This window comes from Dasypus novemcinctus, chromosome 14, assembly GCF_030445035.2.
Source record: "Dasypus novemcinctus isolate mDasNov1 chromosome 14, mDasNov1.1.hap2, whole genome shotgun sequence".
In the NCBI taxonomy this organism is placed as follows: Eukaryota; Metazoa; Chordata; class Mammalia; order Cingulata; family Dasypodidae; genus Dasypus; species Dasypus novemcinctus.
Window position 1 is genome coordinate 101,564,343 of NC_080686.1, and position 23,845 is coordinate 101,588,187.

General features: G+C 47.9%; 1 protein-coding gene across 1 annotated transcript in view; it reads right to left on the reverse strand.

The window, feature by feature from the left end:
- The window catches only part of FAM135B (family with sequence similarity 135 member B), a 309,804-nt gene that overhangs the window by 32,133 nt on the left and 253,826 nt on the right, over positions 1-23,845 (reverse strand). The window contains exons 8-11 of the mRNA XM_058276084.2: positions 17,566-17,719; positions 15,375-15,424; positions 5,894-6,049; positions 5,023-5,096 (exon numbers count right to left, since the gene is read on the reverse strand). Coding sequence (XP_058132067.1) covers positions 5,023-5,096; positions 5,894-6,049; positions 15,375-15,424; positions 17,566-17,719 — 434 coding nt within the window. The remainder of the gene's footprint in view (positions 1-5,022; positions 5,097-5,893; positions 6,050-15,374; positions 15,425-17,565; positions 17,720-23,845) is intronic.

Below are 23,845 nucleotides of genomic sequence, written 5' to 3' on the forward strand. Positions count from 1 at the left end.
GGGCTCCTTCCCCCGCCTTGGGGGCCTTAGTCGCCACCCGTCACGGCCTCGGAGAGTCCCTCCTCCCACCCCCGCGGTGTGCACCTCACCACCCAAGACCCACACACCCCAATCCATCAGGTCGTAGTTCCTTAGCACTATCTGAAATTTTCTTGCTTAATTCTTTGCAAACAAAAGTTTGTCTTCTCGCCCCAGTGAAGAGCTGCTTGAGGGCAGGGACCTTGCCTGCCTCGTGCTGTTGTTGTTGTTAATCACTGCATGTAAACTTCCCAGATCCCTGTCTGGAACAACTTGTGGGGACTGGAAGGTGGGAAGAAGGGATGGAGGCAGGGAGGAGAAGAAGGAGTGAAGTGAACGAATACATTAGCAATTGGGACAGCCTTAGTAAACAGGAAGTTCCCATTTCTCAGCATCAGCAGGATTCAAGCACAAATCTGAATTCTACTTTTTTCTTCCTTTGCAAACTATCACCTCCTCCCCCAACCCACCGAACCACCCACTTTAAGTGGGAAGACCCTGTCTCGCAAGGCAGCTCAGCCCAACCCAGCCAGCATCGCAGGCACAGGGCTCATTGGGGACCCTCCCTGCCAGTTTCCTGTTCAATGTCATGGCCATCCCCTCATCTCTTTAACAGGACTCAAGGCAGCCAGGCTTGCAGGCAAATCAGCACATCTGCACGGGAGGGCAGAGGCACCACGTCTGTGCCTCGAGGCGGGAGGCGGGGGATGTCAGCCGGGCCCCTCTGCCAGCAAGCAGGGCCGGTGTCTCTGGGAGTGCAGGGCCTGGCTGATCATCTGTTTCAGTGCCTGGGTCCTCCTCTGACTCGGGAGCACAGCCCAGAAGCCTAAGGATAATTCCATCCTAGAGGCTGAATACCCTTTTTACTTTACCTCTCATTTCTTTTTTCATCACTGTACGGAGGGCCTTAACAAGGTGGCAAGGGGTGTGTGCTCTGGAGCCTACCACTCACTCACTGTACGAGCAAAGTTAAGTTACTTAGCTCTCTGAGCCTCAGTTTCCCCAGTTTCTCCCTCTGGAAAGTGGGGATAATATTAGTACATACCTCGCAGAGTTAAGGTGGAAATTCAATGTGCCAATACCCTTAGCATAGTTTCTTACTGGAGAAATCTCAATAGGCTGTGAGCACCATCAAGGCAGGGGAAATGGCTACTCTGTTCAATGCCATACACAGAACACGTGCAGAATGAGTGGTAGAAAACTCATATAATGTGACAATGATCAATGCAAGAAATGTAAAGTACAAAGTGATGTCCCAATTATCATTATCAGTTTAGGTCTTCAAACCCTCATTTATTCATTCAGTAAACTTTGATTTAAGCCTCCTTGCTGGATGAAAAACACTGGTTAGACAATGGTAGATAATGAAAGGGGGGTAACAAAGCTCACCCCCCAACTACTAGCTGGAGCTAAAGAATGGTTTCTAATATTAAAAAAATCCAACACGGTAAGAAGTGCTCTCTATTTTACATGGCCACCCAGTCCAATCACACACACCCCCCCAGAAGCACATGCACACACATGGAGAAATAAAAGTTTCAGGAAACACATCGTACCCTTATTACCTGTCCTATCTCATCCTGCCCTGCCCTGGCCTGGCCTGCCCTGGCCTGGCCTACCCTGCCCTGTCCTATCCTGCCCTGTCCTATCCTGTCCTGCCCTGCCCTGCCCTGCCCTACCCTGCCCTGCCCTGCCCTACCCTGCCCTGCCCTGTCCTGCCCTGCCCTGTCCTGCCCTGCCCTGTCCTGTCCTGCCCTGTCCTATCCTGCCCTGCTCTGCCCTGCCCTGCCCTGCCCTGTCCTGTCCTGCCCTGCCCTATTCTGTCCTGCCCTGTCCTGCCCTGTTCTATCCTGTCCTGCTCTGCCCTGCCCTGCCCTGCCCTGTCATGTCTTATTTAAGTTAGAAAGTGCTGTCCAAAATCCACTAGGTTGATTTCACCACCCACTAAATGACAGGGACCTGTTCTTTGAGAGACGCAATCTGGTTCAAGGCTGAACAATATGGGTCTTGGCGGGTGAGTCTCACCCAGGCCACTTTGTATTTCCCTTGTCGTCCCAATTTAGGGGCACGATTCTGCCTTTTGTGCAGACAGGAAGACCTTCTGCAGCCAATTCCTCTGCTCACCGCTGGTCTCCAGAGAAGCGCGCTGCGCTCACGCCCAGCTGCCCGTTCTCCACAGCGCCTGCACACCGTCTCAGCCCAAGCTGACTTCTGCTCCCAGCACTCTATTACTTGTGTCCAGTATTCTCAGTCTGAAATAAAATTCTATAATTCTTCTTTCCCTACTTAATTAAAAGTCCTCATTCTGCTGAACAGTATCCTTTCCATTCCCTTCTATGTTTTACTCTTATATATCAATAGCTACTATTGATTGAATGCTTTCAAACGTCTACAATCTTTAAAATAACTCTGTAGGATAAATATTAAGATGCCTTACACCTCTGAAGTGCTCAATCCCTCACCTGCTTCAGTTCTCTGATCAGATGTCAATTTCTCAGGGAGGACTTCCATGAAACATTATGAATTAGCACCCCCCGTTCCTCTCACAGTGCTATTTCCCCATTGCACTTATTATTATTTGGAATATTATAATTTATTTGACTTCCACCACTAGAATATAAGTCCCATGATATAAGGAAATTGCTTTGTTCAGCACCCAAAATAGTATCTGGCACATAGTCAACACTAAATAGATACCTGCTGAATGAATGGATCTCCATTGACAGATAAGAAACTGAAGCCCCCAAATGTTCAGTAACCAGTTTGATGTCACAGGTATTATAAGTAAAAGAATCTGTATTTCCAACCAAGTACGTGAGATTTGAAATGCCGAGTTCTTTCTACCACAGCCGATTGCCAGTAAAGAGAATCATTAATCATAATCACCATGGTATAAAAGTACAATTCTTTATCCCAGTCCATCAGGACCACATGACCTGGTGCCTGCCTACTTCACTGGTCCTACCTCTGATCCCTTTTCCTAAATGCTCACTCCATTCTAGCTGCACTTAACTTCTTGCTGCTCATTAAACAGCAAATCCATGTCAGGGACTTTACAACAGCTATTCCTTATGCCTAAACATACTTCCCACACATTTTATCATGGCTATAAGCCCAGTCTGTTCAAATGTCACATCCTCAGAAAGACTTTCTCCAGTTATGCTGGATAAACCAGCTCTTACCCCACGCCCAGTGCTGAAAGCCAGGTCTTAGTGACTTACAAAAGCTGACTGTGTGCATCTCTCTGGAACTGTGTTCAGTGATATCACACTGATAGCTTGAAATCAGCCATGGTGGGAGTATTTATACCACAGAAATCAGTAAACCCTACAATCCAGAGTTTTTGTGTTGTTTTGTGCTTTTCTGTGAGCTACTTGTTAAACATTTGCCAGGACTCATGCCATATCCATTCTCATCATTTCCTATGTCCTTATCTTGTTTTATATTTCTTCATTGTCATGATCTGAAATGCTATAATTTATTTTTACCCTTTCCTATTCCTCCACCAGAATTAGTGATCAACAAGGACAGAGTCTTTGCACTCTTCTCTGCTGTATTCCCATTGTCTTAGTGTACAATGAACATTTGTTTAACTCATCAGTCACTCTCTAACATTTTCTGAGCAGAGAGCCTGTGCCTTGCAATGCATGTGCTCTATTCCATTTGCAAAGATTTTCTTATTTGATTCTTACAACTACTACCTTTCTCCCATTATATGGAAAAGGATACAAAGGCTAGTTGATGTCAAAACAGACAAACAAACAACTTTTCTCAGGACTCACCCACTGTAAGTAGTCAATGGAGTAATATTATTTGAACCCAGTCCATCTGACTGCTCCATCACCTGCACCTTGTACAAATGGTTGGTGTTCTAGCATAACTCTTTCAGAAGAGTAGTCTCCAGCAGGGCTGTTGCCTCCACGTGCACTCACACTCTTTGAGAACATAACCATGGCCCAGGATTCTAAGGTTACCTATTGCTGTGGTGACCTGGGGAAGCAGGTTTACAGCAGTAGTCCTGATTTGCAATATTTTTCTGAGTAGCTATCAAAATTATGTTTATATTTAGCTGATATGATTTCTACCTTTGTAAAATACATTTAGCCAGTTCTAGCTGGGGTTTGGAATGAATGAATGAATGAATAAACAACTTGATATTTCTAGACAAGTTATTTTAATGTGAACTATCTTTCCTTTGTGCTCCTCTCACTGTTAGAATCAAGGTGGTAAATTGCAGATGTCGGCATACTTTTCAAACAGAATGAAGAATGGGGAGAAAATAAGGTTATAAAAAGAAGGGTGAAAAGATCTCCAAGTCTGTCTTGAATGATGGATAAATCTCAAGGGTTTCTCCTGTTAGATTTATTGTGACATCTCAAAGCTGATTCCATCCACATTATTTTTTACTGAGGGGAATATATCACTAAGAAACAAACAAAAATCTTGATCTTGAGTGGTAAAAGTCAAAGCTTATAGGAGGCAGCTCTGTCCCTGCCCACCAGGGGTATCTGCTAGAGAAGACTTCATTTTTCTTCAACCCTCTGACCGACTTTCTTGAGTGCATTTTAATATATTTTGGAGGATGGCAAACTTAAGAAATATATCAATTCTCCTAATTAGGCAGTTCAGGCTTAATTCTTATGCTAAGTGCATTTCTTGGCTACTGCAGAATCCCAGGCGAAATCTATGTTTTCTCCTGACATAGCTTGTGGCCACACCACTTGCTTCTAACTCGTTTTGCAGAGAGGACCCAGCACAGAAGTCTTCAGGGACCTGGGAAATCTTGATTCCATCCTACGGAGGCATGCTAACACTCAACAAAAGAAAGGTTTGGCTCTTGACCTCCTCCACCTGCTAGCTTCCTCCCCTGCAATTTGTCTGGCTCTTTTGTCTGCAGAGGGATCACCAACTGAACAGGCAGAGGTGGGAAGAAGTAACCTTAATCAGGAAAGTCTTGGGTGGCTCCTTTTGGGGAGGGAATTGGCAATGGAAAGGAATACTTACAGATTTTCCTGAAAGGTCAGGACTGCAAGTTTTGGGTGCTCCATGTAAAAGAATGCCTCAGAAAACCTTCGGACCTGAGGGATAAAACATTGCAAACAGCATAACCCCTTGGAAGCATATTCTTTCCATTCTTTAATGGAAATTGAGGTTAATGGAGGTAGGTAGTATGTACTAATAGGAGAAGAGATTTGCCCGCAGCCTGGAGGTTCTGTAACAATGGTCTTTCTACTCTTTAACCAGCTTCTCTCTCTCAGCCATAGCTCTCGGCCCAAGCCTGGCCTGTAGGAGCCGTCTAATGCATGCTGATGAATTCATTCTTGCACTGCTTTCTATCATTTTTATGTTTAGGTATTATTTATTCTACTCGAAGTTAAGCCCTTGCAAACAGTGATTATAAATAAATGCAGAAGAAACTGAATTTGCAAAGCTTGTCATTTAAGTGTGTTCCTTAGGCACTGGTAGATGCTGGTCCTCATACAAATGTATGATTGTGTTGCTCAAAATGAAAAGCTCAGCCTCTCTTATTGTGCATAAATGCTTCTGACTTCAGTATCTACCTGCATGCACCCAAGCTAGTGGCAAGGAAATAGAACGAGTCTTACATTTTGAAAATATATATTTTTTAAAAAGCTATTCAAAGACTCTGCTATCAGCTGAGGTGGTCAAAGAAGGTATTTTATGAATTGGAGAGAGCAGAGCTTCAGTAGTCTAAGTTAGCTCATAGTCACATGGTAAGTTCATGGCGGAGTCAGGACCAGATCTACAGAGGCCAATCTGAATTCTTACTCTGCACAATAAACTGCCTCTCCTAAAGCTTCCTGGAGAGAGCACTGACCTGTGATTGTAGCCTTGATGCCCTTTGATAGCTTACCCTCAAGGTATGATGTTCCTGGGTGAGATAAGTGGTCACTTGGGAGTGCAGAGTGACTGTGTCCAGGAATTGGGTCCATAGAGCCATCAAGTGGGAGGCCAGCCAGGCAAGATCCTTACTTATCTGCTCAGCTATTTTCTCTGGATTGTTCAACATCTGGAGAAGCAAAAAGGTGGTGGTCAATGCCCTCAACTCCATTAAGTTACCACAGTCTTCATCCTAAAGTCTTGGCTGACTTCCCTCTTTCTCATGAATCTCTCTCCTTTCTCTGTACCCCTGTGACATTATATTACATCTCCTAGACCCAAAGAACAGTTTTATCATATCCTTCCTAATCTGGGAGTTACAGCAAAAATGATGATAAAAAATATTAAGGTGTCTCTATAACATCCAAAGCCCTTAGTGTTGTCCAAAGGTCACTTGCTATGTGCACAAAATGTTGGCATTCTGGCATCATTTAAGAAGGCTAGCATTTAAATAAGCATCCTCCATATGCCAGCACATGCTTGGAAGAAACAGAGACACAGAGATACATAAAATAGGGCCCTTGCCTTCAGAGGCTTCATTTAGTAGGGAAGATAGGAAAGTTGGCTGACAATTGAAAGTGCTGGTGGAGCTATCACAGATGACAGAGCAGGGGCACACAACCATAGACCTTGAAAACTGCATCTCTGCCCTTTCTTTGCCCGGTGCCTCAGTTTCCTCATCTATAAAATGAGCATGCAAAGCAAACAGCTGCTTTTTGAAAGTAATAACACATAGAAGATCTAAGTCCAATTCCTGTCTTGAAACGCTGGATGTTCCTTTGACTGTTCTTTAAAGTCGTGATGTTAGAACTAAAGTCTGATGCTAGCTGAAGGCATGGCAGGTGGGTGAGGGCATCTAAGAGTAAAAAAATAAGAGAAGGGAAAAAATTAGAAACAGTAAGTCTCACTAAATGTTGACTATCCCTGCTCTATAACTAATGACTGGCTCCCAGATGCAAACTAGCATTCAAATGCAGCATCTTGAGCTGCTTCTTCCAAGAGGTAACACCAGTGTTTAACATTCAGTGTTCAATGACTACACAAAGCTCCAAAGTGTAAGAATGGCATTATTTCCAGCAAGACTTCGTGGGAGGCAGGAACCAAACAGGCAAAGTCCACTCCTGGCTCAGTGTCTTGACACACCATGGCCAGAAGTGTGAAAAGGCAGAAAAGCTAGGACTAGGGGGAATTATTCGGGGACTGTTTCTTGGAAAACCTCTGGGCTGGACAACAAGGTTTTTGGATGGACAAGCTTCTCCAATCGACGATCCTTACTGCTCAAGGACACTCAGTATCGTTTAGTCCTGATACACTTCTAGTTTTGCTTCTGTCTCTGTTCTTTCCTGGCTCAGTGCACACACATTGCCCCAGCCACACTCACCTGCTTCCAAAAGCCTGGACACCCCTGGCTATTTCCAACCCCAGGCCCTCAACCAGGCAGCAAGCACCATCTCCATGGAATGCCTTCTCTTCTCGCCTTCCAATCTCCTTCCTCCTTCTCTTCACCCCCTTGGGTTTATCGATCATCTGCCAGGTAACCCTTTGGGGAGTCGAGGCAGCATGACCTTGTTTCTGATGACCTGTGACGCTTCTACTCTGCTGCACTGCAAAGCTGACCTCCCTCTCCTTGGAGCCCACTTAACCTCGTACAGACCCCTTAATGGCACCTCTAGCACACATGGCTCGTTTTACTTCCTACTCCCTCCCTTGCCTGCATTTTCCACTTTAGACTTCTCAGTAGTCCCAGTGCCCAGCACAAAGGCTGGTAGACAGTGGAACTTATTCACTCGTTGTTGAATAAATACTTGACTTTGTGAGATGGTACCAAGGTACCTCGTGCCTCGAGAGCTCACACTGGCCTCCTTATTCTGTAACCCGCAGTACCCCCCCGACTTCACCCGCCCCCATTAGGATGCCAGCAATGACAGTATGAATTCTGAGCTCGGCCACCAGCATGAAAAGAGAAAAATATCTTTAAAATACTATTCATCAAATATGTCTTTGGGAGAATTATTTTTTCCCAGTTGATAACAGACATGGCTCCCAATGAGGTTAAGGATGCTTCTAATTGAGCCACAGGACCCCTGGGCTATGCCGTTAGAGAAGATGGGCTTGGAGGGGCTTCTCCTGCAGGACCAAGGCACGGCTGACGAGGATGTGGTTTGGGCCACCTTGGAAGGACAGCCAGCTGCCCACCCTGCTGCCACCCCATCCTCTTTGGAACGGGGCTGCAGCCTGCTCCTTGCTCGCTCCCTGCTCTGGCTGTTGCATGCCTATCAGGTGCACTGAGCTGTGGGGAGCCAAAGCCGAACAGCAGCCTGATAAGAGGCTTATGGTCTAATTATACCTATTTATTTAGAGGGATAAATAAACAGTTCAGAGCACCGTGGAAGAGACAGAGAGTGCCGCATCTGGGGTGCGGAGGGCTGCCCGGAGGAGGTGATGCTACCTCGTGTATTCAAGGAAGAGGCCTTAATGAGGAGAAGCCTGCTTTATGGTCCCTGGACCAGCTGGGGTCCCTCCCAGGGGTTCCCCATCGCGGGCGCCCACTCGAATCACTGTGAGGCTATAAAACCAGGCGTCAGGGCTACATTCTGAAGTTCTGATTGCAGACACCAGCATTTTAAAAAGCTTCCCACGCGTTCCTCATGGGCAGCCAGGTCTGCCAACCTCGCCTGACAACAGCCCCCTGCCTCTGCCCGGGGCACCCCTAAAAGGAGGCACTGGCCTACATGCTTTACGGAAATGACCTTTCTTTCTCCTCATGTCAGTCCTATCAGGCAAGTGCTTTGTCATCACTCCTACTTTACGGCTGGAGTCACCCAGCTCCTGGAGGGCAAGTCTCATGCCCGAGAGGACACAGAGGGCAACACTGGAACCCAGGAGTCTGCCCCAGGCCCCTCCCAGCGGCTCCCTTCACTGCCTCCCGTGAATCCCACTGGACACTCTGTAGACCCCCAGTCTCAACCCGCCAAGTGAGGTAGAGGGCCCACGCGCACTTGGAGAAGACAGGAGAGCTCTGCTGCTCACCAAACTCTGCAACCCGCCAGGGGCTACCTGGAGGCTGCTGGCTTGGAACTCGCTTAATACCCCCTTCACTGGATGTGTTTTATTCCCCTTCGGATGCCCAGAGGCTCTTACCATAGCAACAGCCAACACATATTTAAAGTACATACACATGAGCGTGATGTGGATGGGAAAACATGTGGGTCTGTGGAAGCAGCTCCTAGCAGTGTCTGCTACCCAGAGTTCAGTTTAATAATTACTAGGGGGGCATCTTTTCTCCCCAGTGTTATTTGGAGACTCATTTCACACAGTTGCTTCAGCAAATATTTATGGAGCAAGTAAGTTTCGGTAACAGGCTGCAGATACAAATAGGATTCTCTCTCCTCCACGCAGGAGCTTGTGGTTTCATGCAGGGGACAGAAATGTGCAGAGATCATTATGCTTCACTGAGGAATGCCTGGAATAGAGCAAGGAGGCCCTGGGGAGCCCTCAGATCCTGGGACCTCAGGAGAGTTCCCCGAGGAGCAAGTATTCGGTGGGAGCTTTGCAGGTTGGCTGGGATCATGTCAGGCATGACAAGAGACCAAAAGCAGGTGGCCCGGGCAGAGGCCTACAGAGGGGCTTGGGGGTGAGAACACCTGCTCTGCCCCACTGAAGGGCAAGAGATCCAGGACTGGAGCATAGGTGGGCAAAGCAGGGCAGGTGAGAGGGGCATCCCGTGCCCACCGCTTTGACGTCCATCCCCAGGGACCAGGCCTTAGCCTGTGGGTGGAGGGGAGTCCCTGGGAGGGCTTCAGCAGGATACAAGAGGGAGGTGATGGAGTCTGGTTCCTCTGTGTCTCGCAGCCTACTCCACGAAGCAAAGCTGAATCAGGCAAGGCACTTGCCTAATGCTGGAGACAGCAATCCTGAAGTGCAAGTGCAGTGAGGCCCCTGGGGCAGTGGCCCCCGTATTCCAGGCTGTGGGCCCCAGGAAAGGAGGTGTGGCATTGCTGGAGAGCCCGCTGGGTCTCTAGGGGGGATACTCTGGGCTTTGGTCAGGGTTCAGAGCCGGTATGATGCCCCTGAGCAGAGTCAGGGCAGGGCAGAGGCAGGAGGGCCAGGGGGCAGCTGAGGGCCTCCTGGAGGGTGGCAGGAGGGGCGCCCGCCACGCGCGGGGTTTCGGTATCTGAACTGTGTGGTCCCTGCACCAGCTGCACCACTTTCTCCTGGGAACTTGTTAGAAAGGCAGGATCTCCCACCCCCACTTCAGACAACTGAACCAGAATCTGCATTTTAACAAGATCCCCAGGGAATTCTTGTGCATATTCAAGAGAAAAGCCTTCCCTGGTGCTTCCTGACTTCCTGGCTGCCCTGAGAGGGCCCTAAACAACCAGAACTCTGAGTTACTCTGGGGAGTTAGAGCTGAAAAGCACCAGTGCTAGAGACCTGGTTAGCCTGGCTTGGGAGGGAGGAGAGAGCAGCCGCCAGGGGCAAGGGGGCTGAGAAAATCTCTACCCAGGATCAGGAGGCTCCCAAGAGAGTCTTAACACAGAGCTCCATTGACGTCAGTCGTTTCTCCTGTGCTCCTTGCTCAAGGCGGAAGGGGATGGTGGGCTGTGGGCACCTCCCTCCAAATTTGCTTCTCTTCAGAACCCCAGGGTACCTTAGCCTGGAGAAGGAAGTGGCTTAGCCTCTCCCTAATTATTTCACCTAGTAAGAAGCCAAAGGCACTGTCAACCTTCTTAGAAACTCTCCAAACGTACTTACAGTAGCCACTGAGTCCAAAACGGCAGCCTGCCATTTTAGAAAGAGAGAGTCTTTGTCTCAGGGCTCCTGGGTCTCCTGGTGAGCCCCCCCCCCCCCCCCCCCCACTGCAGGGTCTTGAGAAAGCCACGTGACCTCTCTGGACCACTTAATGCAAAAGGATGGTTAGGACTTAAATGAAATGATGTAAGTAAAAACTCTCCAACGAGGAGACTGGCAAAACTGCAACAGGCACCCTCAGTCGGCATTACCACTTATTTATTGTTACTTTTATTGTTATTATTTCCTGCTAGGGAGGTGCAGAAACATTAGTGCAACAATTTAGGATCTCCCAGAAGCTTATGGGACAAACAGCGAAGAATCTTTTGTATTTCAGGCAGTCCCATCTTGCTGCATTTTTAGAGAAAATTGGCATTTGCTTGCCAGCACCTTCTCAGCGTGGTGTCCGAACCCGATTCTTAGCCATGACCTTTGCCATCCCCGCACGTGTGACAAACTCTCACTTACTCACAGCTACCCTCCCTGGAGAGCACCTCACCTCTCCCGTCAGGCCCAGCCCCTCCTCGGTGCTCCCGCAGCCCCTGCATCTTGCACGTCCAGTTCTAGCACCGCCCTCTTGCCAGCTTCGGCCTTCTCTGTGGACAAATCTGCTTCTCTCACTAGGCTGCCAAACCCACGCAGGTCTCTTCCTCTGTGCATTCCCAACAAATGGCCGGTGCCTAGTGGAGGCTTCGGATATGTTTATGATGTAAATCTTTACACATGGAACAAAGATACAAGGGAATCACCCCACTGCTGAGGAGCTCCAAGTCTTCAATTTGTCTTAAACCACCTGACAGTTGTCAACTGGTGCACGTGAGATGGATGGCTTTGCCTCTGTTTGTGCTTGGCCTCTAGGTGGCGCTGCTCTGTCTCGAAAGACCTCCGCTGGCGGAGAGCACCCATTTGGTTTGGGGGGGGTCGGGTTGGGGCACGGGCTCTGACTGCCAGGGCCACCAACCACCAGGGCCAGCCCTTTAGCAGCACGTGGAACCGTCTGCTAATGCAGGTGTGCAGCTGGCACCCCTGCCGCGCGGGGCGTGGCCCGAAAGGGGAGAGGCCACAGGTGAGCCTTCCCTGACGTGCACTTGGAGACTCACCTTGCCTAACTCCTCCCCTGTGGGAGCAGACACGAGCTCTTGAGGGGGTGGGAAGCCCTGGCCTTGGGCTTGGACCCAGGGCCCGCCCTCATTGGAAGGAAGCCCCAGTGCCCTGTGTCCAGTTATTGTAAAATGCCTGGGGGTCCACCAGCACCTGCCTCCCAGGCCGATGGGAGGCTCTGAGGATTCACCCCAGTGCCCAGTGTCCCAGGGGGGAGCGGAGAAGCCAGCAAACGCACTGCCGCCACGCACCACCACCGCCCAGCGCCTCCCGCCTCCAAGCCCCCCCTCTCCTTCCATTTCCTGCACAACCCCCAGAGAGCTTGTCATTCTCCTTCTCAGTATCCTTCATGGTGCCCTGGGGTCTGGGGCCCAGTGCAGGCCCCTGCCTAATTAGCCTGGAGCCTGCGGCGTCCAGGGCGACCCTTCTGGAACCTGGCCGGCTGCTGCTTCAGTCTCCGGCCCTGGCTTGGTGGCCTCTGCGTTTCAGGCTCTAGTGACACCCCGGAAAGGTGATGCCTCCTTCTTGGCCTGCCTCTTCTTTGGCCAAGTGAGGGACATGTCCCCCGGGCTCCACGTCCACAGTCTCCACCAGCCCGGCTGCCCACTGGAAGGGTCCACCAAGGACAAGGGCAGTTGAGGCTGCAGCCGAGAGCCCTGTGCCTGGCGAGTGCCGCCCATCCTGGGATCGCCTGGTGCAGGAGGCCCCAGGCGGGAGGCCAGCCACCAGGAGGTGACGTGATTACTCAAAGCCAGCCGGCCAGGCTGGCAGATCCGGGACTGCACCCCCAGCTCTGCTCTTACCTCTGCTCCCTACATAGTGCCCAGTGCACAGATAAAACAGGCACAGCTAATCAATAAAACATCATTTGCAGACGAGCAAATGGGCAGTCGTGACATCAGCTGCCCCAGGCCATGCAGTTTCCTTCCTTCGTTCACATGTATCTTTCCTGCAATTCATTTGTTCATTCATTCCTTCAAGCCTTGATTAAGAGCTTTGCAGGTGGCAGGAACGTTTCTAGGGAGTGGGGCCCTCGAGTGAGCAAATCCTCTCCTTCTGTTGTGCTCTCCATCACTTGCAAGTTCCCAGTCCCTAGGGTCTAACCCAGGGGCTGGCAGAGGGATTCATTAAATATTTGCCAAAGTGAGTCAGTGTTGGACAATCGGACTGAAAACCAGCACAAGTCAGTAGTTTCAAGGACATTAATCTGTTTTGGTCACATAGCCTGAAGAATGCAACCTTTTAATCCCATTCCCTGACAAGGGCCATTGTAACCCCAGAACCCACCCGATGACAAGGGGAATGAGAATCCAGAGCCCACTAATAACAGCAGCCATGGCGGCAGCTGGCATGTTCTGTGCTCACTGCACTGGGCCAGGGCCGGGTGGACGCTCCTCAGGCCCTGCCTCTCATACCTGCTCCCAATGCCAGACTGTGGCCCAGCAGGTCAAGGGGCCATGCACTCAGAGATACATGCCAGGGGCTCTGATGTAGGAAGTGAGTCCGACCCTCATCCACCTACAGAGTTGGTGGATGTTCTGTGCTCACTGCACTGGGCCAGGGTGCTTGGGCAAGGGTAGGTTAAGTGAGGCCCTGCAGGACGAGCACGTGGAATGGAGCCTGGCCGAGCACACGTGCTGTGTAGCTGTTAGTCGGTGTTGGTGCTGCTGGATGCGGTGGCAGTGTCATGGCCAGCCTGGTGGGCAGAAGAGGAGCTCCTGGGGCGCTGAGCCAGCCAGCCATGGAAAACCCACCCAGAGAACCGGCCGACCACAGCATCCCACACCATTTTTCACCATCAGGTCCACCAGAAAGATGCTGGTGGGTTGACCAATGGCTGCCGAGCTGCCCGCCAGCCCTACCTTGTGAATTGTGTGTTGGAAAGTAGAATGGCAGGCACATTTTTGGGGTATTAATTGCTGAGACTTAATTTCTGATATTTGACAGATTTAAAAATTTCTCCCTGGACTGCTGAGCTGTGCCTCCCTCATGCCCACTGCTCTGTTCAGACCTTGGAGGAGATGGAACCCAGGCAGGCCCTGCCAGTCCCGGATGAGGAGGGACCTCGTGAGCCCGCCTTCCCCAGGAGCTTTCATGAGCTGGCAAGGTTCCCTCACAGCACTCTGAAATTCAGATGAGGACCCCGAGGCCTTCAAGGCTCTCAACTGCCCAGCTGACATGAGGAAGGGCCTGGAGGCTGGATTTGAACACAGGCCAGCAACTGTGAAGCTGGTGGGTTCTCTCCAAGGCGGCAGCTGCTTTTGGGGCACACTCGGGGAAGAGGGAGAGCTGACCCCATTTGTAGCCTTAGGGGCTCTTGTTTGGCATAGCCATCCATTTGACACCTGCATTAGCTACTCTCAGGCTTATAGGGCATAGCTCCTGCGTGTTGGCAGGAGGTCCTATCCATCCTGGCTCTTCCCTTATGTCCTCCATAAATGGACACCTCTGCTCCTCGAATGCAGCCTGCCCGGCCCCACCTTTAGGATGGGAAGTGCCAGCGCTGTGATTCCCCTATCATCCCCATATGCAAGTCCATCCATTCACTCCTTGGGGCTCATGCCAATGGTCCTGCCCCCACACACCCTTCCCCAAAGCCCTCTAGCTCCAAGTACCAAGCCTGCACTCTACCTTCTCCTAAAGATCTCTTGCATGTCCCTAGCAACACTGAATTTTGTTAACTGTACTATATGATCTAAAGCAGAGGTTCTCACCCATCCCGGCAGCACATTACATGTATTTGTGAAGCTCTTAGCGAAAATACCAACACCAGAATCCCATTGCCCAGATATTCTGTTTCAACAGGTTTGGGTGGGGCCCAGGCAAAGGTACTTTTGCAAAGTTCCAGGGATGATTGTAATGCACAGTGTGGGTTGAGAACCACCAGTTTAAGGGGCAGAGATCTCAGTTTGAGGCGAGATAGTCTGCTTTTGAGTCTTGCTTCTGTATTCATTAGCTGCATCATCAACCCTAAGTTACCATGCTTCTTTCCAATTGAATTAATCTCTTGCTAATATAAGCATAATTATAATCACCCACACCATCCGATTTAATGGGATTTGGAAGCATTCTGCCAACCGTAAACAGCAATAACATGCATTTGCTAAATATCTTTGAGCACAAATTCTTAATAGGTACTTGATGGATTTTTGACAAATGCATATGATTGTTTTCATCATATCCCTGATGCTAGCTTTCCTGCTATGACTGAGGCCATCTGAGGACAGGTGCAAGGTCTCTATTGTCCACAACCAGAAGCACATATTATATAGGCAATAAATGCTTGTTGAATTGCCAAACTAGTAAATGCATTGTAAGCGCCAGAGAAACAGAGACTGTTAACCTGCTGAGGTTTTCCGAAGTATCTGGCACACAGCAAGGCACACAATAGGTGTCTAATGACACAAGGATTTTGGGTAACAGGATGTGTTCTTCAGTTTGAGAGCTGGTATGAGGTTACAAGTCCTGCCTTTTCACATCTGCTTTCTGTATCAAGCAAGCAATCATGTTTTCCCTACATAATTTTTGCCATGAAGATCTGAGGGGTCAAATTCTCTAATTACCTGTAGCTCTGAGCACAGTTGAGAGAGCGTTTCTTCAACAGCAAGAGCCTCTAGAAAAAAGAAAAAGCAATTAAACGGACGCACACTGAAATGCAGCAGTTGCTAATTACATGAAAAGCATGCCTTTCAAGTTGAAGTTAAATCAGAGAAAAACCCCGATTCCAGGGCACTCATTTCTGCTCCAGTCCCCTAACTGGGCCAAGCTTACGAAAGGGATCAGCCTGACTGAAGGCCATGTGATGTGGCACTAGATGAAGGGCAGCATGGTTTCATGGATGCATTTCTGAGAAACAGGAAATCAGCTCCCTTTGTGTGGTCCAAAGCGATGCCACGGTCATTTGTGCTTTTGTGAATGCACACTCAGACACACATTCACGTCTGCATGACATGCACACACAGCTTGAATTTGCACCTCCATCTTAGCGATGAAAAATTGGAAGGCCAGCTAAGTGCTGGGGCGGAGACAAGCCTAGACCCAGCTCAGAGAAGTGCTGGGAATAAACCTCTAAGCTTGCATGCCACCAGCAGAGGCGCTGCAATCACAGGCTCTGGTCGGGGGGAACTGGGGGGCTGCGGGCCATTTGTGAGTTAACATTCACAGCTGTGACTGTGTTTAGACTTTACCCTCCTCCCATGACACTGAGGCCAGTCACTTGGACTGAACTGTGGCATGGAGTTTAATTAGAGCATTGCTGCCCAGGGGAGGAGGAGCGATCCCAGCCTTAGTGCCCCATCTCACAATCCCTTAGCCTGCGCTTCTCCACCTGCCTCTGGCCTCAGGCCGTGAGCTCCACCTCGAGTAATGGGTTGATTGCTGCCGTGTTTGAGGCCAGCACCATGCCTACACATAGTAGGTGATCGATAAAAATATGATGACTGAGGGAATGTGCAAATAAGGAAAGTCTGTTCCTTTGGGTTATATATATATATATTAGAAGACATCTGCTACTGCACATTCTCCAACATCCCTTCGAGCTCTGGAAACTGGCTCTGGTTCTTTGTGTGCCTCTGCTTCATGCATCTGAAAAAAAATTCCCCTCAAGGATGGTGTAATTTGAAAGACACTGCCTGAGCGCAGGGTTTGTCAGAGCGGATAAAGCGAGAAGCTGCGCTGGTCCCAGAATTCAGCTCAACCACGGCACAGCACCTGCACCTTCACCCAAATGCCAGGGACAGGAGAGACGGGCGGGTCTCCTAGGCCTCCCTCCCAAAGGCCAGCCATCTAGAGGAGGAGCAAACGTGCTCAAGCACCCTTACAGTGGGGTGCAGTGAAGTAATGGCCAAGGCTCAAGGACAGGGTCACTGCCAAAGCACACTCATCTCAGCAGGAGAGGTCCGGGGAGCTTTTGGGGAAGTCACAGGACCCAGCAGAATTCTGCTGGTAGCTCTGAATAACAGGCGGACAGACTTGGCCTCTGTTCTACAGGCCGAGGGGCCATAAAGGAGAACTTCGAGCAGAGCCATCATGCATCACCTTTATAACTGAGTGTGGCACGACATAAAACACCCTGTCCCAGGAGTCAGGATTCCTGTGATCCTGGAATGCCTCTGCCATGAATTGCTGTGTGACCCTGAGCAAGCCAGGTCACCCCTCTGAGCACTGGTTCTTCAAAGAGGGATTCGGGCTCAGTGATCTCAATGATGTTTAATCTTTGGAAAATCCATATGCAAGAAGCAGTTCACCCTCAGAAGATCAGGAATGATGGACTCATGGGAAGTGATACAATCATCAGATTACATATTAGAAACATACATATGATTTTTTATTAAATATAGCCATATATAGAGTTCTTCCTTATAATTGTTTTTATGCTCTTAGGGGCTGTAATCTCATTATTACAGACGAATTTTAAAAAAAGCTATAAAGTAGAATTTCCCCTTGGAAAGCAACTTAACATTCTTTACCAATAATGCCAGGCATATAATTAGAAAAAAATAACAAATATTTGGTGAATGAATGAATGAATGAGTGAATGAATATACCTTAAGGTGCTCATGCCTTTTTCTTTCCTGTATTTGCACTTCTGAGACTCTCCCTTGCTGGAACTGTGTGGAGCACAGACAAACCTACCTGAACCACAGTGTTTGGTTCTGTGCACTTAGAAAGCGAGCTGAGTTTTCTCAATCCCTCGTGCAAAGAGAAAGTTCGGCAGCCTGGCTGAGGTGCTATTCCCTGCGCACATCCCCTTACCCAGCTCCATGTGTGGCAGCTCAGGAATGTCCCTCATGATGCTAAGGAAGTAGGCGCGGAGTCCCCGGAAGGCGTGTAAGAGCAGATGGCACAGGTCCCGGTGCCACTTGTATGCATGTTGCATGCAGTTCTCGGAGGGCACATAGAAGCTTCCCTGCAGGGGTGAAACAAAACAAAAAATGAGGAATATCGTGCACGGCCCGCGTGTCACAGGCCCATCCCTCCACCCTCCTATACTGCCATCCATACAATGTTGGGTGAGTCAGGACAACATGCCAGTCCTTGGGAAAACTGGGAAGCCATTAAAGTTTTCAGGAAATGTTTTGCAGAGTGATCTGACTCTTCTCTAACCCTCCATTCAGGAAAAGCATTGAAATCTCCCCAGCCTCCGCCTTATCATGTTTAAATTAAAATAATCATAATAGCAACAATAATGGACTTGAATGGGCCAGCTGCTTACAAGCCCCTTGCCTTTGCCGGCACATAGTGAGGAAATGATGTATAGGGGACGGAGGTGGGCTCCTTTTCACAGAAAGAAAAGAACTTAGAAAGACCCTTGCAGCAGACAGGCCAGTAGCAGGCAGCGCTGAAAAGGAGAAAAATGTATTGTTGTAAACAAGGAAGAGGCTGTGAGGTTAACTAATTAACGATGGAAGGGCACATTGTAAGAGGTTCTGAATGTGCCATGCTGTGTGGGAATGCTCCACAGTCATATTTTCTTTGTTGGTGCAGAATGTATTAAATCAGCAGTACTATACAATTTTGTTTTGTCCCAAGAGGAAAATGCCTAAGTCCACAGGTGCATCGGAGACCCAGGCTTGATGATGAAGAAGAAACAGGGCAGTCTAAGTGCCTTGCAAATTGAAGAGGGAAGAGGTTCTAGGGCAAGATTTGGGACGGAATTCATTCTGAGAGAAAAGAAAGGAATCCCATGGAGAGTAGTTTGGGCCGTGGGAAGAGGGAGGTACTGAGCAGTATACTAGAAAACCCCAGCGGTGTGGGGCCTACCTGTTCCATCTACTGCTCAAGTGGCTGGGATGGGAGGAAGCAAATGGCTCTCTGCGATCCAGGCTACACTGCCTGTCCTGCTGGCAGCTCCCTTCATGCAAGGAACCCCAGGTGGGAGGCAGTGGAATGCCACACTCTCGGTGGCTGTTGTGTGTTGGCCTGAGGAGCTGCTGACTGTGGCAGCCTCCCAGCTCGCTTGCTCTCCTTTCTCCTTGCTGCCATCTAGGAGGGCTGAGCTAGTCCAGAAGGAGTAGGACACATGTGATAAGTAGTCAATGCCCAGCTGCATTTCCAGTTTGCAGCAATGACTATCTGAGCTCAGTGCTGGCAGGAAGACAGACAAAGATTGGTGGCGTTATACGCACTCTAAACACCCAGATGATTACACGATCATGTGCAATGCAAGGTGCTGAGAATGAGGAAACCTGGATGGAAGGCTCAGGTCTGCTGCCACCTGGCTCTGAGGCCCACCTGGGTTTGCTTCCTATGAAAGAGACTTCCCGACAGAGATGCCTGCTAGAAGGTCAGTGGGGCTCAGGCTCAGGCTCAACACCTGTGTGAAGGGAGGACCTGCAGGACATGCCATCACCACAGAGAACTCGCAGAGCCCTTGGGAAGCTGTGGACTTGTGATGGCCCTGCAAGGTCCTTGTCCCCATGCACTGGCCAGGACTAGACGTGGGTTATCCCTGGGGAGGAGGCATGGCCTTGGGTGTGCAGCTCCTTCCATACAGGTCAATGTCCAGAGAGGGATGGGACTGATGGCAGGTGGCTACCAACATCCCTAGCATGGGGACGGGTGAGAGCCTCAGCCAGGAGGGGCATCTGGGCAGCACACCGCACGATCCACCAGAGACCTTCCACAGCTCTCTTCACTTCCTGAGGCCCTCTTTCCTCAGCTCTGAAACCTGGTTTTGGATTATGAGATTACTGGACCCCATCTCATTTGAATCTACGTAAAATATTCCAGAAGGTTTGGAATCAAAAACTTATCGGGGGAAGAGGACTTGGCCCAGTGGTTAGGGCGTCTGTCTACCATGTGGGAGGTCCACGGTTCAAACCCTGGGCCTCCTTGACCTGTGTGGAGCTGGCCCACATGCAGCGCTGATGCATGCAAGGAGTGCCCTGCCACGCAGGGGTGTCCCCTGCATAGGGGAGCCCCATGTGCAAGAAGTGTGCCCCGTAAGGAAAGCCGCCCAGCGCGAAAGAAAGTGCAGCCTGCCTAAGAATGGCACTGCCCACATGGAAAGCTGACACAACAAGATGACGCAACAAAAAGAAACAGATTCCCGTGCCGCTGACAACAACAGAAGCCAACAAAGAAGAACACGCCGTCAATAGACACAGAACAGACAACTGGGGCGGGGAGTGGGGAGGGGGGGAGAGAAATAAATAAATCAATAAATCTTTAAAAAAAAACAGAAAACAAAAAACCTTATCGGTTGTATACCCAGAAGCTTCAATCCATTAGAAAGCCCATGTTCAACAGGCATTCAGGTTAACCCATGCATTTCTATTGCTCAACCCTCCTATAATGTTAGGAGAGAATACAAAGAAGCCAATGCAGTAGTAGAAAGACGAGAAGAGCTTGTGTGCAATAGGGTGTAGGTCACACTTCCCAGCTCTACAGACCAAGAAGGAAACTGCAAGTTATGAAACATCTACAGTTATTTCCATTATATTTTAGCTCATTTGACCTTCAAACACACCACATAAGGCAAATACTCTTATTCTGATTTTCAAAATAAATAAGGTAAAAACCTCAAATAAACACAATGTACCCCACTCCCCAGAGTCCAATCATTTCTTGCAAGTCCTTCTGGAATTCTTCTATACACATATGTATATGTATGTGCATGTAATATATTTGCAGAATCCTGAAAACACACATACACACACCAGAATTGGAGACTACTTTAGATACTTTTCCTTCTTTTTTTGCTTCTGTCACTTAACACATCTTGGAGTTCTCTCTTGACTAGCTCAAACACTAAGTGGTAGGAACACCTATTCCCATTTCATCCATGAAAAAGTTGTGTTTCAAAGAATTTAATGCCTTGTACAAGGTCATCTTGCTTGCCAGGCACAGAAATGGTTTCCAAAATGCAGGTGTTAAAACCCAGTAGTCAGTCTTTCTCCGTATTCACGTGGCCTTCTCCAAACTATGCCTGGCAGAGAGCAGATGCTCAAAAAGGTCCATTTGCTTTGACGGAGGTCCTAATTTAAGGCCTGAAGGTCTTCGTTAGCTGTGGCTGGGCAGAAATGAAAGCAGAGAGGAGGTTAACGAAGGCTTCAGATCCAGTAGTATGAGTTCCCATTTTATTTACTTCAAGCAATGACTGACTTAGCCCTGAGCATGCCATCCTCTGGCCCTGTTACTTACTCACAGCCACATTTTCTTACTTCCCATATTTTTTTATATCCAATGCTCCCACTGGAAGTGCCTGAGGATCTACTGAAGAGGACAAAGATCAGTGAAGTTTGTTATTGAGTTTGACTTTTAAAACAAAGCACCAATATCATAAGAGAGACATAAAGAAAATGGCATTTTAATGACCCTGATTCAATATAGTTATGAATAGAATAAGAAGTCAAAATGCCACCCAAAGAGAAATCTAGTAAAAAATATGTTTAGAAATTATTACAACCAAACAAAATGGTGCCCTCCATAACTCACTCAACAGTGTGACTTTTTGAAAGTGAATGATATCCTGCAGAAAATCCCATTAGCCAACCCTCCATGTCTGCTGAAATAGCTAAGAAGCCTACATTACAATTGCAGGAAGCACTTGGAAAAGACTTGCTCAATCTCCCCAGCACAAATAAAGAATGCCTTAGCAATCTCCCTTCCCCACAGTCTGGAACGGAAACCTTAAAAAAACAAAGAGAAATTGAGTAGGCCAACAATTAAGCTGCACATGAACTCACAAATAAGGCTCACCCCAAAGAGGGCCTCAAAGAAAGGCAGATTCCTCCCATCTTCTTTGGATAAATTTAGTCCAATGTAAATGGGCAAACAGAGAAAACTGTCTTGGATTTAAGACTCAAAACCAAACTTAAATTCAAACTTTGTGTTCAGGCTTTGCCATTTACTGCCAGTGTTACCTTTGGAAGGCTCTTTACCTCTCCCAAAGCAGATGCGTCTTTTGCAAAGAGGGGCTAAGTCATGATACAGGCCCCCTAGGGTTGCTCTTTCAGAATAAATGAGATGTGTCAGGGAAAGCGCTGACTCATGCCAACGCCCAGTGTAAAGTCAGAGTGCACTGAAGGGAACTTTTGTTCACTTACAACATACTCATTGTTAGCCACTCTACTAGTCAGGGTTCTCTAGGGAAATAGAACCAACAGGAAATACATGTAAATAGTATGAGGTTTTATAAAATTGTCTCATGTGACTGTAGGGATCTGCAATTCCCTAAGGCCAGGGGCTATGATGAAGGTCCTTGTTGAGTTCCCCAAGAGACACTGACTGTCTCAAGGAGAGATGGGAATTCTGAATGCTGAAATCACTTCTCCTTTTAAGGCCTTCAACTGGTTGGATGAGATGTCACTCATTGCTGATGGCAATCTCCTTAGTTAATTATAGATGTAACCAGTCACCTATGCAATCAGCTCACTGATGATTAAATTCCATGAAATGCCCTGGGATTACAAATTAGTCCAGTGCTTGCTTGACCAGACAACTGAGCACCATTACCTGGCAGACTTGATGTATTAGAGTAACCATCACAGCTGCTATGACCAATTTCATGGCATCTGTAAATTAAGCACTAACAACAATCCATTTAGAGACATAAAAAATGGATTTTAACTTAAATGAAGTTCTTCAGAAGCTCTGCAATGACAGATAGGACACAGAATCTTGCCCAAGGATCAGCCACTAGATAAAAGTGTGATTGAGCTAGCCCCTTAACATCTCTAAGTGTCAAATTCCCAAACTAGAAAGTGGCGATAATAAGGTTAACATACATAGCAGAGTACCTCATTTATATTAAGTGCTTTGGAAATTTTAGTTTAGAAGTTTTGGTTTTAAGTCATTTATTCTAACAAAGTATATTATAATCAGACATAGCCAAGTTTGCTATCGACCCTTACTTTTATATAAATGAGCCTCAAACATACATCTCTAAATCTAATTTCTGTCCAGGGCTTGGGATCTCTACTCAAAACCGCTGATGGTAGAGCTTGCTGAGTTGTCCTGAAGACCTCTTAAATGGAGGTTTTTACCATCCCCCTTACCCCACTGGTATTTGCTAACAGACCCCACTTTGTCCAATACCCAAGAAAGTCCAAGGAGTTACAGATTCTTTCTCACCCCTACATTTTGTTATAAAGTCCAGAGTGTTGTACCTCTGAAATTCTCTTGCCTCTGCCCTGGTTTGAGTCCTCTATATGACTGACTTGAATTATTAAAACATCTCATTTGTCTTGCTGTTCCCGTCTTTCCTTCCCTCCGGCACCAGTACAGGCAGGTCTGTCAAAGGCATTACAGGATAAGTTTCAAATTCCTTAACGAGACATTTAAGGCCTTCACAGCATGAGCCCTGACCACAATTCCAGAACCAGCGGCCTCCTCTTCATTCACTCCAAGCTCAAGTTGCTTTTCTCTCTCTAAGCGTTTTCCCCTTGCTGCCTGAATTGTCCCTTTTTCTAGATCTTTCTATACTAACCCCCACTTACCAGGTTAAAGGTACCTTCTCTCCAAAACTTTTCCAAATGTCCTCCTCCTCTCTGGTCTCTTGTACGTATCTCGATTATCTCTGTAGACCTCTCTCTCTCTCCAGCACTCCCTGAATATCTTGCAGGTAGAAACTGTGTTATTTGTCTTTGAACTTGTAATAACTAGCACATAGATGTTTGATGAACACATAAAGAAGGAGGGAGGGAGGAATTGAGCATCCTCCACAGGCCTCTACAACATCAAGGCAATATATAAGTAAAGAACATATGCCTGAATTTTAGATCCAAATAGCCCTCACATCTCTCTCCTTTACAACTATGGGGTTTCACTCAATTTTTGGGTTTGGATTTTGTAGATTACTGCAATAACCATGCGATGGAAACTATGTTCTAGATATACATTAATTCATAATTCATATGAAATATGTCCACAATCTGATTTTTACTGGGCATGTGACAATTTCAATTACTTTTTATTTAACTCAAACTTGCCCATAAAACTAAGAAATATGAATATGTCTTTTTTATTTGTATTTACAATTATGGGACTAAGTAAATAGAGTTAGCTTTTGACTTCTGGATATTTATTGTTT